General features: G+C 38.5%; 1 protein-coding gene across 4 annotated transcripts in view; it reads right to left on the reverse strand.

The window, feature by feature from the left end:
* cep89 (centrosomal protein 89) overlaps positions 1 to 17,686 on the reverse strand; it is a 114,577-nt gene that overhangs the window by 89,004 nt on the left and 7,887 nt on the right. For 3 of the 4 annotated variants that reach the window (XR_007184193.1, XM_048184981.1, XM_048184980.1), the window contains exons 8-10: positions 12,643 to 12,756; positions 10,331 to 10,519; positions 4,009 to 4,151 (exon numbers count right to left, since the gene is read on the reverse strand). Coding sequence is in view for 3 of the 4 variants with exons in the window: in XM_048184981.1 (XP_048040938.1) it covers positions 4,009 to 4,151; positions 10,331 to 10,519; positions 12,643 to 12,756 (446 nt within the window). In the remaining variant the exon portion in view is untranslated. The remainder of the gene's footprint in view (positions 1 to 4,008; positions 4,152 to 10,330; positions 10,520 to 12,642; positions 12,757 to 17,686) is intronic. The other variant, XM_048184982.1, reaches the window with a different exon arrangement.

Below are 17,686 nucleotides of genomic sequence, written 5' to 3' on the forward strand. Positions count from 1 at the left end.
CCCTAAGCTCATATTTAAAGGTGCCATAGAACGTGTTTTCAAAAGATGTAATATACAGTGGGGATCGAAAGTTTGGGAACCCCTTTCAGAATCTGTGAAAATGTATACATTTTTAACAAAACAAGAGAGATCATACAAAATGCATGTTATTTTTTGTTTAGTACTGTCCTGAGTAAGATATTTTACATAAACGATGTTTACATATAGTCCACAAGACAAAAAAATAACTGAATTTATTAAAATAATCCTGTTCAAAAGTTTAGGAACCCTTGGATCTTAATACTGTGTGTGGTTACCTGATGATCCATGACTGTTTTTTTGTTTTGTGATGGTTGTTCATGAGTCTCTTGTTTGTCCTGAGCAGTTAAACTGAGTTCTGTTCTTCAGAAAAATCCTCCAGGTCCTGCAAACTCTTCGGTTTTCCAGCATCTTTTGCATATTTTAACCCTTTCCAGCAGTGACTGTATGATTTTGAGATTCATCTTTTCACACTGAGGACAATTGAGGGACTCAAACACAACTATTAAAAAAGGTTCAAACATTCACTGATGCTCCAGAAGGAAACACGACGCATTAAGAGTCGGTGGGTGAAAACTTTTGAACAGTATGAAGATGTCCACATTTTTCTTATTTTGTTGAAATATATATTTTTTTTTTTCATTTAGTACTGCCCTCCGGAACCAACAGAAGATACCTGCATGTTTCCCTGCATGTTAAAATTAAGTACAATTTACCTTGATCTTCAAATTAAAAAAAGTTTTCACCCTCCGACTCTTAATGCATCATATTTCCTTCTGGAGCATCAGTGAATATTTGCAGCTTTTTTAATAGTTGTGTTTGAGTCCCTCAGTTGTCCTCAGTGTGAAAAGATGAATCTCAAAATCATACAGTCACTGCTGGAACGGGTTCAAATATGCAAAAGATGCTGGAAAACTGAAGCGTTTGCAGGACCTGGAGGATTTTTCTGAAGAACAGAGCTCAGTTTAACTGCTCTGAACAAAAAAAGAGACTCATGAACAACATCACAAAACATAAAAACAGTCATGGATCATCAGGTAACCACACACAGTATTAAGATCCAAGGGTTCCCAAACTTTTGAACGGGGTTATTTTAATAAATTCAGCTATTTTTTTTTGTCTTGTGGACTATATGTAAACATCTTTTATGTAAAATATGTTACTCAGGACAGTACTAAACAAAAAAATAACATGCATTTTGTATGATCTCTCTTGTTTTGTTAAAAATTTTCACATTTTCACAGATTCTGAAAGGGGTTCCCAAACTTTCGATCCCCACTGTAAGTCTAAGGTGTCCCCTGAATGTGTCTGTGAAGTTTCAGCACAAAATACCCCATAGATTTGTTTTTATTCATTTTTTTAACTGCTTATTTTGGGGCATCATTAAATATGCACCGATTCAGGCTGCTGCCCATTTAAATCCTTGCGCTCCCCGCCCCCGAGCTCGCGACTGCCTTAAGCAGCATAAACAAAGTTCACACAGCTAATATAACCCTCAAAATGGATCTTTACAAAGTGTTCGTCATGCAGCATGTCCAGTCGTGTAAGTATGGTATTTATTTGGATGTTTACATTTGATTCTGAATGAGTTTGATAGTATGCTCTGTGGCTAAAGCTAACATTACACACTGTTGGAGAGATTTATAAAGAATGAAGTTGCGTTTATGAATTATACAGACTGCAAGTGTTTAAAAATGAAAATAATGACGGCTCTTGTCTCCGTGAATACACTAAGAAACAATGGTAAGAAACTTTAACCACATTTAACAGTACATTAACAACATGCTAACGAAACATTTAGAAAGACAATTTACAAATATTACTAAAAATATCATGATATCATGGATCATGTCTGTTATTATTGCTCCATCTGCCATTTTTCGCTATTGTTCTTGCTTGCTTACCTAGTCTGATGATTCAGCTGTGCACATCCAGACGTCCTGCCCTTGTGTAATGCCTTGAACATGAGCTGGCATATGCAAATATTGGGGGCGTACATATTAATGATCCTGACTGTTACGTAACAGTCGGTGTTATGTTGAGATTTGCCTGTTTTTCGGAGGTCTTTTAAACAAATGAGATTTATATAAGAAGGAGGAAACAATGGTGTTTGAGACTCACTGTATGTCATTTCCATGTACTGAACTCTTGTTATTTAACTATGCCAAGGTAAATTCAATTTTTAATTCTAGGGCACCTTTAAATGAGGAGCATGACAGGCACCCCGAGTACTGTACAGATGAATGAGAAGCAGATTAATATATTATACTGAAGTATCTGAGCAATCAGGACAGTCATTCTCTTAGTGAACCAGCAAAAAAGACAGGCTTAAAGTTCAGACAGCCCTCATCAATACAAAATAAGCTCAATCTCTCCTTTCCTCCTTAATAAAATGACACCAGCAGGACAAATCAGAGACCTTTGATCCCTCAAATATGGATAGCGAAGAAGTCACGCTGCTCTCTGGCTGTAAAACTCTTCTGAGGCTTGTTAAAGAAGGTCAGTTATGCAATTCCTCAGAGTTCTTTTAAAATTATTTAATACATAAAGGCTCATTAAAACTTATGATAACTCAGCTGTTTAGTTACAAGGCTCTTTTCAACATTATAAAAAATCCACGCACATTTAAACAACATTCAGTTGTCACCAAAGCTCAGAAGGTATCCATTAGAAGGGATATAGTTAAATAAAGGTCTACGTAATTTGGAGCTGTGGACATTTTCTCAGCTGCCCACTATCTCAGATGCACTAGAAGATAACTAAAGCATTCAGAAGACTAAAACAAGCTGCACACCAGTGTAAAGCAGAAACAATCTCTGATTCCATGCGCGCACACATATCTGATCTCAACCTCTTGCTGGTAATGCTTCTTTGAAATTATAATACCCCACAAACTATTATCTCTGCATTAAACAGGAAGTAGGAGATGAAAGGAAAAGCTGCATATCATTACTGTGGCGTTAGCTAATCACACCCTGCAAGACTGAAAGAAGACACTCTCAGATAAACTACTGAAATTCTGAGAGCCCTTTTTTCCATCAGTTACAAGGATAAATTAACTACAGTTTCGAACACCGCTCCAAAATCAGTCAATGCAGATTTGCAGCAATTAACTTCAGTTATCATACAGCACTCATCTATCACATCAAAACAGAGGATCAGGCAAGCGAGACTACAGATATAATGTCCCGTACATGAATTCAAACATTTATCATTTCAGAGAATCTCCAGAATTTTAATTAAGGACTATGTGGCATTTTTCTACCCATAATATGTGAAAGTAGTTTTTTTTGCAAGCACTAAAAGTGCATTAGTAGATTTCTCCTCTTTTATCCTCTAGTAACTCTGAGAATTCAAGCAAAACTGGAAAATGTCAAGTCCTCATACATTACATACATATTAATGTGTATGACAAGATGAATGAGCAGGTTGATAGTTAAGGGGAGGGATTATTCACTGTTACTTTTTGAAAAGTATACTTTTACATAAATCACTTTTACATAAAATTTCCTAAGCTATTAAAATCACTATCATGTAGTTTTAAGTTTGAGCCTATAGAAAACATCAATGCATCCAAAATCGCATACTGAGCAGGTACTACATTTGAATTTGAACTTACTTTGCGACAATTAAAAAATGTATGTTCTATATAGTATGAATGTGTGTAGTATGAATGTAATCCGGAAGGACTACATCTGCCATGTTGTCATTATCATGTGATCAACCACTGTCTGTTACGTCGCTTTACCTCCATTCATAAATCCCCTCCCGTGGCCTCACGGGATAGTAAAGTGTCCATCAAATGCGCACTTCAGTATCTTGCTGGAAGTAGTAGATCATCTGGGGACTTTTCGCCTACTGTTTTTCAAATACCATGTATTCGGACATACTACTCTGTCGGCGTACTGTTTTTCACACACTATATAATAGAGAAGTATTCAATTTCGGAAACAGCACACTCTGAAAGTGGTGTACAGTGAGCTATTTTACCTCGTCCTTGTTGAGTGGTCGGAATCTGGCCTGGTATCTGCTGAGCTCCACATTGAGACGGTGGACCGTCATCTTCAGCCCATCATTCTCATCCACCAGCTCCTGAGCCTGCTGCCTCAGACTCAGCAACTCAGAGCTCTCACCTACACACACACACACACACACACACACACACACACACACACACACACTGCACATAGTCAGATCAGAGATGATTTATGCAAAACCCCACACTAAAACAGCAAAAGAACTCGGGCAAGAACCCCCACCCAGCCAGAGATGTACATATTATGGGTGTTTCTTCAAATATGGACACTTTGGGTCCTCTGGAAATGTAGGTACATATATCATGGGAGAATTCTGTCAATATTTTTTTATCTGAACAGTTATGAACAAGTTTCATTTCCACCACATCTCAAATAACCATTCATTTTGTTTTTGAAATAATGTTTTAAACATTTCTGGAACAGACAACAATTAACAACTAGATAACAATTTTAGCTATCCTAATCCACAATAATATTTTACTTTTTTTTTTTTACATATGTTCACAAGTGATATTCCTCTTCATTTTAGTCATTTTGTTTTCTGCACACATCATAAATGTATCTCATAAATCATCTCTTCACTGACACAGTTGTCTCCTTGGTAACCTGGTAGACTATTTTTTTGTAAAAACATAACTAGGGGATAAATTGTTGAGTTGTCACGGAGGAGCTTCGGGAACATACAGTGGGTGCGGAAAGTATTCAGACCCCCTTAAATTTTTCACTCTTTGTTATATTGCAGCCATTTGCTAAAATCATTTAAGTTCATTTCTTTTCCTCATTAATGTACACACAGCAACCCATATTGACAGAAAAACACAGAACTGTTGACATTTTTGCAGATTTATTAAAAAAGAAAAACTGAAATATCACATTCTCCTAAGTATTCAGACCCTTTGCTCAGTATTTAGTAGAAGCACCCTTTTGATCTAATACAGCCATGAGTCTTTTTGGGAAAGATACAACAACCTGGATTTGGGGATCCTCTGCCATTCCTCCTAGCAGATCCTCTCCAGTTCTGTCAGGTTGGATGGTAAACGTTGGTGGACAGCCATTTTTAGGTCTCTCCAGAGATGCTCAATTGGGTTTAAATCAGGGCTCTGGCTGGGCCATTCAAGAACAGTCACGGAGTTGTTGTGAAGCCACTCCTTCGTTATTTTAGCTGTGTGCTTAGGGTCATTGTCTTGTTGGAAGGTAAACCTTCGGCCCAGTCTGAGGTCCTGAGCACTCTGGAGAAGGTTTTCGTCCAGGATATCCCTGATCTTGGCCGCATTCATCTTTCCCTCGATTGCAACCAGTCGTCCTGTCCCTGCAGCTGAAAAACACCCCACAGCATGATGCTGCCACCACCATGCTTCACTGTTGGGACTGTATTGGACAGGTGATGAGCAGTGCCTGGTTTTCTCCACACATACCGCTTAGAAGTAAGGCCAAAAAGTTCTATCTTGGTCTCATCAGACCAGAGAATCTTATTTCTCACCATCTTGGAGTCCTTCAGGTGTTTTTTAGCAAACTCCATGCGGGCTTTCATGTGTCTTGCACTGAGGAGAGGCTTCCGTTGGGCCACTCTGCCATAAAGCCCCGACTGGTGGAGGGCTGCAGTGATGGTTGACTTTCTACAACTTTCTCCCATCTCCCGACTGCATCTCTGGAGCTCAGCCACAGTGATCTTTGGGTTCTTCTCTCTCACCAAGGCTCTTCTCCCCTGATAGCTCAGTTTGGCCGGACGGCCAGCTCTAGGAAGGGCTCTGGTCGTCCCAAAGGTCTTCCATTTAAGGATTATGGAGGCCACTGTGCTCTTAGGAACCTTAACTGCAGCAGAATTTTTTTTGTAACCTTGGCCAGATCTGTGCCTTGCCACAATTCTGTCTCTGAGCTCTTCAGGCAGTTCCTTTGACCTCATGATTCTCACTTGCTCTGACATGCACTGTGAGCTGTAAGGTCTTATATAGACAGGTGTGTGGCTTTCCTAATCAAGTCCAATCAGTATAATCAAACACAGCTGGACTCAAATGAAGGTGTAGAACCATCTCAAGGATGATCAGAAGAAATGGACAGCACCTGAGTTAAATATATGAGTGTCACAGCAAAGGGTCTGAATACTTAGGACCATGTGATATTTCAGTTTTTCTTTTTTAATAAATCTGCAAAAATGTCAACAATTCTGTGTTTTTCTGTCAAAATGGGGTGCTGTGTATACATTAATGAGGAAAAAAATGAACTGAAATGATTTTAGCAAATGGCTGCAATATAACAAAGAGTGAAAAATTTAAGGGGGTCTGAATACTTTCCGTACCCACTGTAAAAGGAGGAGCAATGACAGTGAAGGATGAGAGAGGACCACACCTTTATGTTGTGTTTTGTTTATGTGTGTGTGGCAGTCGTCTGTGACGGGCTGTCGCTTTACTTTCATTTTGTGTTTGTTTATTTTATAATTAATGTGTGTTAAATGGTTGCAGGTTCCCGCCTCCTTCTTCGCTGAACAACTAACCACACTACAATGCGAAAAACACATCCAAGGTTTCAATTTGAAAACATTTAAAAGCCTTTATTCAAGCGGCTATTTCATAATAGAAACATGAATTTTACAATAAATATAAATGGGCTGCACTCGTGTAGAGCAGCAAAGAAGGCCTTCCTAGGGATGCCATATTAATAATTACTTTTTTATAATTAATTTATAATAATTAATTATAACTCGGATATAAATAATTAATTTTAACTTGGTCTGGGACAAGGGTAAAATGAATGATAAAATACGAGTATAAAAGGCATTTCGAAAAAATGGTACATTGAATGTTGAAGCCATGCTAAACAGTTTTAAAGAAGTGAAAGTTGAAGTCTGTTACATTTAATTAAAAAAAAATAATAATAATCAACCCTGAGACATAAAACACTTGTAGTTTAATAAACACCCATATACTACACTCAGTTGCCACTTTAATAGGTACACCTGCTGTTTAATGCAAATAACTAATCAGCCAATCATGGAGCAGCAATCACAGCATTTGACAAGACATTTGCTGTGTTCGATTTGCCCCCTATACCTTAATTCACTATTCTCTACATTAGTCCACTTATATAGTCCATTTGAAAGAGTAAATGAAAACAAGTGAGTGAATTCGGACACTGAGTGCACCGGAAGGGCTGTTGCTTTTGCATAGTTTGTGCTTGCTGTTTAATAATCATTTGAAACTTACGAAACTGGCAGCTCCAGTAGCAATGAAAAAATTTATCTTGAGCTCTAACATGAAAACTAGCAAGTATAAACCTTAATTAAACAATTTAATTATCAAGTAAAATGAATTTATACCTGTATGATATTACGCTGTAGCCACATTGGGAAGTGGATGGCTGGAAGATTCAGCTGCCATCTTCTAGTCAGACACAGGAATTCAATCGCGACTCTCACAGTGTATTATGGGTATTCTCTAGCCGTTGAGTGTACATCGGTTGTACACTTGTCATTGCGGTGCATCGTGGGATTGAAATAGTGCACTCAGTAATGTCCACTATGGTTTTGGACATCACTACAAATGTCGCTGTCCCCTCGAATAGTGCCCTATTTAAGGGTATAGGGGGCGATTTTGGACACAGCAATTGTCAAGAGTTTCAGTGTTTGTTCAAACCCAACAGCACAGGGAAGAAATGTGACCTGTAGTGACTGATTTTAACCACGAAATGATTGTCTGTCTCTGTTGGGGTGGATTGAGTATCTCAGAATCTGCTGACCTCCTGGGATTTTCATACACAACCATTTCTAGACACTATTTCACAAAAATAGGTGTGAAAATATGCCTGATTATGCAGCTGACAAATGACATCATGTCAGTGTGGACCATGAAAAAGTAAGGCTGTTTTGGGAGTCCTTTCTAGAACTAGAATGTTGTACATAAAGGGGCCACTGGATATGAAAAGAGCAAAAGCCAAAACACAACAAACTTTACCTTCATTAAAAATGGCTTGTTTGAGGTTCTTTACAGCTCAGTTTAGAGCTCAGCAAAATGTACAATTTGAAACGCTGCTTGAAATAACTTGAAATGAAGTAGGCATCTGTTAAAGATTAGAGCTAATCTGTATTTGCATTGTAGATTCACAGTAGGTTGCTTAAAGGGATAGGCCACCCAAAAATTAAAATTCTGTCATCATTTACTTCTCCTTATGCAATTCAAAAACCTTTATGATATTTTTTCACCTTAAAAAGGAGAGTATTTGAAGACTGTGTAGTCTTCTGAGATCATACAAAAACTGTGTGATTTTAGAGGCCTATTTAGAGACTCTTTTAGAGCCCTATTTATTTTAGCAAAAATAAATTACAGATTGTGAAACAAGAAACATTATTGAGCTATTCAGTAAGTATATGCAACCTGCTGGAACGAAACCTTTCAATAAATTATCTGTCTCCATATATATCTAGTGGATTGGTCCGGTCTCTCATTACTCTTTCCCACCGGAAAGCCCGCTGATCGTGTAGCCTGTATACCAGACGCGCCATCGTCTCAACGTTTTTATTTACCATTATTTTCACCATGGAAACAAGTCAAGACTTCTCACTTTACACCTACGTTTGACTAGGCGTAAGATTTAGGCCCAATCCCAATTCTATTTTATACCCCTTCCCCTTCCCCCTTCCCCTTGCCCCTTGAAACAGAGTGTCAAGGGGTAGGGCTGAAAATATTCCCCTAAGAAATGGGACACCACTACTAGACCGTTACACGTCATCATAAGTCGTCGCTAGCTCCTACGTCATAGATGCGCCGATGTTTATCACACACTTCTAAGATGCTATCGATAGCTGTAGTGATCTCTGTTGCTTGGGCGACAGCTATTTTTACTATTAGTGCACATATCTCACAGTAATCAGGCACAAGCAACATAAACGTTTAACAGATGACTCACTCCCAAAGTTGTTTTGCTGTGTATTTCGATTTCAAGAAACGCTGCTCGTTTTCTGCACGAAAACGTATGAGCCTGCGTGTTTCCTCAGGAGTCCCTACATACAATACTGATGAATAAGCACGCAAACTGAATGCACTTTTTGTTTATATCATGTAACGTACACGTATTTATGGACGTAACCACAACAAAACAATACATTAATCAGGCATGCGGCAAAAAGACAAGTTAGCTGCCACCGGATTTGAATTTATGTTGTCAAATCAACGCGGGTTTCAATAAAATATAAAAAAATATGTTGTGGAACTATCATGAAGTAAAAAACATTAGCAAACTTTTTTCATAGCGATTTTAACAAATCTTTTTTCGGAGAACATAACCGTATACATGAACACAAGATTAAAGGCAACATAAAACAAGTGATTATTTATTACTAAAATACTGTTTACCGTAAGAAAATACTTACATTTATGGGTCTCTCTGCTCGTTCGGTCGGCCATGTTGGAAATTTATCATACCCCTTCGTCTGAAAGTGTGGTCCCGAAAAATCTTCGTTTGAAGGGCTACCTGGCCCTTCCCCCTACCCCTTCCCCTCCAACCAAATGAGAATTGGGACACCCCTACCCCTTCACGTGAACGCGCGAAACAAAGGGGAAGGGGAAAGGGTAAGGGGTAGAATTGGGATTGGGCCTTAGTCTCAGACATGCGCAACGGCCAGATGGTGCAACAGGTATTATTTCTACGCAGGACTTAAAACGCATTTTACGTTAAGCTTAGTCTTACGACCGGGTGTACGTCCAGCTGGTGCAACTGGCCCCAGCATTTTTACCAGCGAGATCCTAACTTAAACACCTCTGATTGGCCACTGAATTCAAGAAATCAACAGATATGTTTGGGATGGACTACACTGCTCAACACTCCAAAAACATGTTGTAAATAGACGCTCTCCAGAGCACCTATGTTGCCAGAACATTCTTGAAAATTTCACCTCTTGTTCCACAGAAGAGAGAAAGTCACATCAATTTGGAGTAACAAGTGGGTAAGTAAATGATGACAGAATTTTCATTTTTGCAGTAGCCCTTGACTGCAGAACACGAGATCCAGGGGGTGGAGACAGGTAGGTTTAGGGATATGTAAAGTGAGAGGAGTTGGATCCAGATCCAGGGGGTAGAGATAGGTAGGTTTATATCCAGGGGGCGAGAAGACGGGTAGGTTTAGGGATATGTAAAGTGGGAGGAGTTGGATCTGGATCCAACCTCGCCCCCTGGATCTCATGTTCTGCAGTGAGGAACATCTCCATTTTTAAGGGAACTATCCCTCTAATGAAGGATAAGCCCCTGTGAGCGCAGTGGGATGTGTAGCAGCAAATGAGGAGGCACCTGTGGAGTTTCCTCTCTCTGTGTGAGAGTGGCAGAGCTCCTGCTGGAGATGCTCTATGTGCTGACTCTGTTGTAAACATCTCTTCTCCAGTGTCTCCTTCTCCTGAGCCAGAATTTGAGTCTGCTCCCTCAGCTCCTTTACAAGCGTTTGCTGCACCTCTAGTGTACTGCGCAACACTTCACTGGCCTCTGCACCACACAGCCACACACAGCACACAGGGCAGGGCAAAACACAGCAAATCCAGAATAGAAACCACAGAACAGAAATGAAAATACATTATATAAGAATATATGAAAAGCAAAGTATAAAAACAAAACAGAAAACAAGACACAGCAATACAATGCAACACAGCACAATGTAACACCAACAACAACAGCACAAAATGCAAAGACAGGAGAGAGGGAAGATTGACAGGACAGATAAAGAAATGAAAATGTGACAGAAGAGATAAGGAATGAGAAAATATGATTATGTGAAGATGAGACTGATTTTCTGATTTTCTTTCTAAGATGGACTATATTAATTCCCCTTGATGCGCAAACAGTACAACATTTATGACCATCTGTTTAGTCCTAATACACATTCATGAGTCTGGCGCTGTATAGTCTGTTGAGATTACGCAGTACATTCATTCCATTAGTCTAGCTGAGCTTTATGTCAGCCAAATCACATTAGCACTGATTAAAATACACACACTGAGTGATCCTATATATTCATGAAAATAAGCAGCATTAACAATAAATTAGAGACAGACAAGCTTAATATTATTAAATAACTTAATACAACTAATGAGATCTAGCTCATTATTTATTTCATCAGTCTTTTGTGCTCTAGTCTTTCCTTAGAATTTTTCTGACAAGTCAAATCAAATAAGATGAGTCTGTTTCTAAGACTCACAGCCAGTAATACATTTAAAGGGGTGGTTACGTGTTTTTTTTCTAGGCTTGATTGTGTTTTTGGGGCACAGTTTAACATGTCTTAATGCTTTGTTTTTTTGAAAACGCTGTATTTTTCATATATTTTATCTTAATTCTACACCTCTGTTTCCACTGTCATATGAATGGCTCGTCTGACTTCCTGCTTCTAAGATACCACTCCCTCCAACAACGCAATGTGCTCAGATTGGTTAGCAGGCTCTGAGCAGGTTGGTTGCTGGTCCAGTGTATCGTGATTCGCTGAAGCGTCCGGAAACGCCACGCCCCTTACCATCCGTTATAACGCGCTTATTTGAGCCAAATCAGACCCAGACGAAGAGAGTCAAGCAGAACCTCTGCAATCGCGGCTTTTAAAGGATGTTTATGAATGGTATTTCATTTAGTATTTGTGTCAAAGTGTTTAGTTACTAATCACTGCTGTTTGTTAGCTTTCAATATACAGTTGTATCCTGATTAAAGCTTTACTGTAGCCGAATACATGCCTGAGTAGTCGCATTTTTGTAAAGGTAGAGTTTAATTTATAGCATGAACAACTGTTTGTCTATGAACATAGAAGTTTGTTGGTGTTGTTGCAGTAGAACGTAGCTAACTGGCTAGCAAAAACGAGTTGCTCTTTTTATATGTCCTAGATGCATCAAAAATAGCAACAGAATATAACATTACGTTTAAAAGACATGTAAGTTACAAACAATAAAATGTACTTACAGTTTGAAGCCAATAAACAGCAGCTTCTGCTTTTAAAGTGGGAACTGCTTCATCTTTGAGTAAAAGCCTTTGTGCAAATCCAGCATTGAACTCGTGTAGATTCTGGAAGCTGTCTTCCGCCCCGCATCCAGTGTGAAAATATCACAGATTATAATGGGTTCTATATCTTTTGACGCGTCGCGTCACACAGCTCGCGTTCGGTGTAAACAACTCTTCCGCTTCCATTTTGCTGTGCCACATGGCCTCGCCCACTTTGTTGCGTGTTCCCGGGGGCAGTGTTTATGTTAATAGCAAGGGTTTATGATGTCACCAACCCGGGAAGAAGCTCGTTGTAGTCCAAACCGCCCGTTTTTGTAGGCAAAAACTGCCATAACTTTAAAAGACAATATCTCCATTTGCATTGAACTTTCAGCGCTGTAACTTTGCAGATACTGTTTATGCTCAAGCAGCAACATTACACACTAACTAAAGTAAAAAAAAAAAGTGAAATCGCATTTAACCACCCCTTTAATAATTTATTAAACATTGATTTGAAGCAATAAGCCAATTTGGGCCATGCGTTACAGTAACTTTACCATAATTAAGGAGATTTTAGCTGCAAAATTATTAATTAGAACATCAAAAGAGCTGGAAATGTCAGATGTCAAACAGAAGAGTTCAAGCACCCTTACCTGGACTGATGTCTCTCTCTTTCCCTCTCACTGGACTCGCCTTCATCCGCGAGGTCTTCCTTTTTGAAGTATTCAGTGATCTGTGAGATTGAGCGCTCCAGTCATCATTAAGCTCTGACAAGATTAAAAAAAAAAAAAAAAAAAAAAAAAAAACAGGTGAGTAAATGAGTGATAAATTGTTCTAAACATTCTAAACCCTGGGTGAATTGTTCTTGCTTCACGTTTCACATTGCTCATAATTTACCTGGGGTTAACAATTAAATTGCTGGTATTAATAAGCTGCCTATTCACACTGTACACTCCTAAACCCTGAGTTAATGTTCTTATTTGCATATTTGAGTTGTTAGTGTTATTGATTGGATGGACACAGCACATAACCTGCTAATATAAAGGCTATAGCATTGCACGTCCTCATATTATACATTGGTGACTATACCCTCAAGTATACTGCCTTTTAATTTTTTAGGGAAAAGGTAAGAATGAAACGTCACTTTAATTGTTGCATTTTCTGTCACGCAAAAAAATGGTTCATAACCCCGGATAAAACTCAGTGCTAAACCCGCTTCTAAATTATAAGTGTGAAATCTTCATCCTTTTAGAAGCGGGGTATAGAACGCCGATAACACGGGGTTAAGCGCAGTGTGAAAACCCTACTGAGGTGAAAAAAAGTACACTTCCTTAATGTACTTAAAGTGTTCTATTTTCGTGCACTAATTAAAAAAATTCTTCTCTAGTACTTCTTAAGATAATCTTACGAAGATCTAAGTCTATTCAACTGTGCGTACTAAAGAAGAAATTTTACTATATTAAGTACAAAATTAGTGCATGAAAATAAAGCACTTTAAGTACATTATGGAAGTGTACTTCTTTTTCAACTGGGTATACTAAATGTTTCTTTTTCAACTGGGTATACTACTGGGTATGGTAAATTACCCGTAAATACCTTTTAAAGATCACACGTGAACAGGACCTTTTCAAAAATAGCATTTAATCAGTTTTTCCTCGTACAGGTGGATGAAGAAAAAGGTGCATCATTTACAGGTAATTTCCAATGACTGACATCATAGAGTTTACTAGTATTTTGGTACTGATGTATGAATGGAATCTTACCGGTAAAAATACAGAATGCTTGTTTAAACAGCACATTTGTGCATTTACTGGAAAGGTCAATGTGGTCATTTTTTACAGTAATTTACCAGGTTTAATGTGTGAAAGGGGTTTATGAATCTCTCTTTAATAAAGCAATCTTAGTCAACTCCTTAGCCTATTTCTTAAAGACAGTGTTCTTCTTTTATTTGGCAATGTCTATAAACCTTCCAGTACTCCAATTTACTTTAACATCTCCTTGTACCATTAATCTTTCACATCAATTTGTCTGCCAAAAAACAAACAGCTGGCAACCAACCTCGCTTTTCCTTCATGCTTACTCTCATACCCTTCATTTGTCTGATTACTTCTGAATCTCACACCCACAGTCTCACACCTTCCTTTTATCCATCCATAGACTGCTTCAGTGAAATTCTCCATGGCTTCTCACCTGATTTAAGCACTTCCTCAGACTACAGAGTACTTCCTTCTGTTGACATCTCTAACAATAACCACTTAAACCTGATGTAGTGTACCTTATTTCTGGACTCTCTTGCTGCTCACACTATAAGTCCTTGGATATCAGAGAACTGACATAGTGGAAGAACAATGTGTAGATACATTGTACTATCATTCCACAATTAACACATGCAGCCAGGTCCATCCCACTCAAATCATTCTACATCCTTCCGCTATCCAATGCTCACCCTCTTACATTCTCACTCACTGCTGAGGACTTCATAACCTACTTTTAATGACCTATGAATGTTGACAACTTTCTCAATCACAAGGTCATTTTCTGTTGAAGGAATTCACTCAAACATGAAAAACTTACCCTCATGTAGCGCTAAACCTGTATTACTTTCTTTCATGAAGAACTTGAAGAATGCACAGGTCATTTTATGCATGCAATTAAAAGTTATGGAGTCTAGACCTTTCAAACATGAATCTTCAAAAAGATACAAAAGCACCCTAAAGTATCAGAAAAGTGGTTCATCTGGGTTTGAGTACCATTTCCCAAGTCTTATAAAGTCATATGATATAACTCTGAGAGAAGTACAGAACAAAATTTAAGTTGTTATTACCTAAAACTGTGACATTCAGCTCTCATTGACACATTCATTAGAGAATTTGTGATAGTCTGTAAATTAATCTAAATAGTTTTATTGAGTCAGAACTTTCAATGATTTGCTTGATCTGGTTCACAAAACTGAACTGATTTTATTCAAAAATGAAACATTGGGGGAAAAAAGACATTCCGCATTCATTTTCAGTTCCATGAAGTAAAGTCACAAGAGTTTGGAACAACATGAGGGGATACAAGTAAATGATGACCTTTTTTTATTATTATTTTTTCATGAACCAGGGACTTTATCCTGTACAATATTAAAATCCACAATTTAGATCTCACTGAAGGTGGGAATTATAAGACAGACTGCAGTATATGCTATATTACATCATGTCAAACATCCTAACCAAAGACATTCTGCTTGACTCTCACAAGGCTTAAAATTGGATATTGGGCTGAAAACCTCTTATTGTGACTCCTAGTGGAGCTGTATCATCCTTGCTCTCCTTCTAATCTAATTTAGTTCTCCTTGATCTGTCTGTGCCTTTGGTCTCTAAAATTACAAACACAGACAAGATTTTGTCTGCTTTTTTTGACATCTCAGCCGTAGATTAGACCTCAAGGTCATCCTAATCTCATCCTCCAGCAAAGTTCTTCCTTCACTGGAAGTCTCTGTTGCTGTTAAAGGTGATACAGCCGTTGTCTCCTGGTGCATAAAAAGCTTGGCAGTTGTCCATTGATCACTTTGCAGCAACTGTCCAGACCTGCTGTTTCATGTTCTATTTCAGAGGGTAAATCCATCCTTCCTGCAATCCTCAAGGCTAGACTAATGCTGGTTTGCTTGCATCTGCCACTTGACCTCTCGAGTGAAACTAAATGCTACCAATTTTATTAAATCCATAGAATAAAAATATGCAATTTGCTAGTAATTTTATATATAAGCCACAATATAGTTAAAAAATCCCATTATAATAACACACACATATTGTATACCATGTATTGTGAATATAACAAAACAGTAACATTAAAGGGTTAGTTCATCCAAAAATGAACTTTCTGTCATTAATTACTCACCCTCATGTCGTTCCAAACCCATAAGACCTTCATTCATCTTTGGAACACAAATTAAGATATTTTCTTTTTTTATAATTTCTTCTCTTCCCTGTCAGTCTCCTATGCTGTTGACGTAGTACACACAGTGCAGCACTTCCTTGTTCTACGTCAGAACGCTGGCTCATTATTGGCCAGCTCCTGCATCAGCATCACACACATGCGTCTTGGTGCTTATGTGCAGCATCGGCCAATACTGAGCCGGCGTTCTGATGCAGAATCCAGAAGCACTACACTGTGTTTACTATGTCAACAGCATAGGAGAAAGACAGGGAAGAGAAGAAATTGTTGAATAAAGTCATTATTTTTCTTTTGTTTTTGCGCACAAAAAGTATTCTCATCGCTTCATAACATTAAGGTTGAACCACATTTAACAATGTTTTTACTACCTTTCTGGGCCTTGAAATTTGCAGTGATGTTGCTGCCTATGTGTGGTTCACAAAGCTCTCGGATTTCATCAAAAAATATCTTCATTTGTGTTCAGAAGATGAACAAGGGTCTAACGGGTTTGGAACGACATGAGGGTGAGTAATTAATGACAGAAATTCGCGCTGACAACGGAAGTGATGTCTCGCGCTTATACTTCAATGAGTGCTAGACATTACTTCCATTGTCAGAGCGCGATCAGACCTCACTAAGCGAATGCTGAACGCAGTTGGACATAGTGGTGTTTTAGAGGTAAAAAATTATATAAATGCTGTTTGGTTTAAACAGCATTTAAACAAACCGATCGTTTCGTGTCTTAGGACATCAATGTGTCGTCACGAGCTGCAGGGTTTAATTTGGATTTGTCTAAGCAAGTTTTATTTACTCTTATAGTAGAAGTTCCCATTGATACACATTATACGGCTGACAGACGGCAACGGTTGGAGTTAAAAATCATCATTTGTGTTCTACTGAAGAAACAAAGTCACCTACATCTTGGATGCCCTGGGGGTAAGCAAATAAACATCAAATTTTCATTTTTGGGTGAACTATCCCTTTAACTGTAAACTCAACAATCAGGTGCAAGTACTATAAAAAGGCAAAAGGTGAGTTTATGTGTCTTCAACAAAATGGAAGGCAATGTTGCAGTAAGAGGGAGAGGGAGAAACATCATTTTGAATGTCCCTGGCCAACGTGGTGTTAACATCACAATATATGTTGCAATCACGCAGAATGTGGTCCTCCACCAGCATGCCAACTTAGGCCCTTACAACACGGCCCACATATTCACATTTTAGACAGACTACACAAAATCGTCACAGCAGAAGACCAAATGGATGCAGAGCAGATGAGATACACTGTCATATGGGACAATGTAAATTTCCACCTATCTGCTCTGGTCCAAAACTGGTTTCATTAGCGTCCACAATTTTCACTCCAATTCCTCCCACCATACTGTCCCTTCCTTAAACCCATTGAGGAGGGTTATTTTTGTTTGTTTGTTTACATGAAGGTTTACAACCACCAGCCCTATGTCAGGATATGCCTCATTCAAGCCATGGAGAAGGCCTGTGACCTAACTAATACAGGGTCTGTTCAAGGATGGATTCGCCATTCAAGAAGATTCTTCCCTCGCTGTCTTGCGAGAGAAGACATTGCCTGTGATGTGGAAGAAGTGCTATGGGCAGATCCGGATAGACCAGAGTTGATGCTTAGGTGTTTTTTCTATTTTTTTTTTCATTTAAAATCATGCTTTTATTTTGTCTCCACAAATGTTTTTGTTTGTGTACTATATTGTATTTAGAATATGTTCTGATTTTCAGTGCAAAATGTAACCTTTGGAAAGGCATGGAT

Source organism: Megalobrama amblycephala, linkage group LG3 (assembly GCF_018812025.1).
Source record: "Megalobrama amblycephala isolate DHTTF-2021 linkage group LG3, ASM1881202v1, whole genome shotgun sequence".
Taxonomy (NCBI): domain Eukaryota; kingdom Metazoa; phylum Chordata; class Actinopteri; order Cypriniformes; family Xenocyprididae; genus Megalobrama; species Megalobrama amblycephala.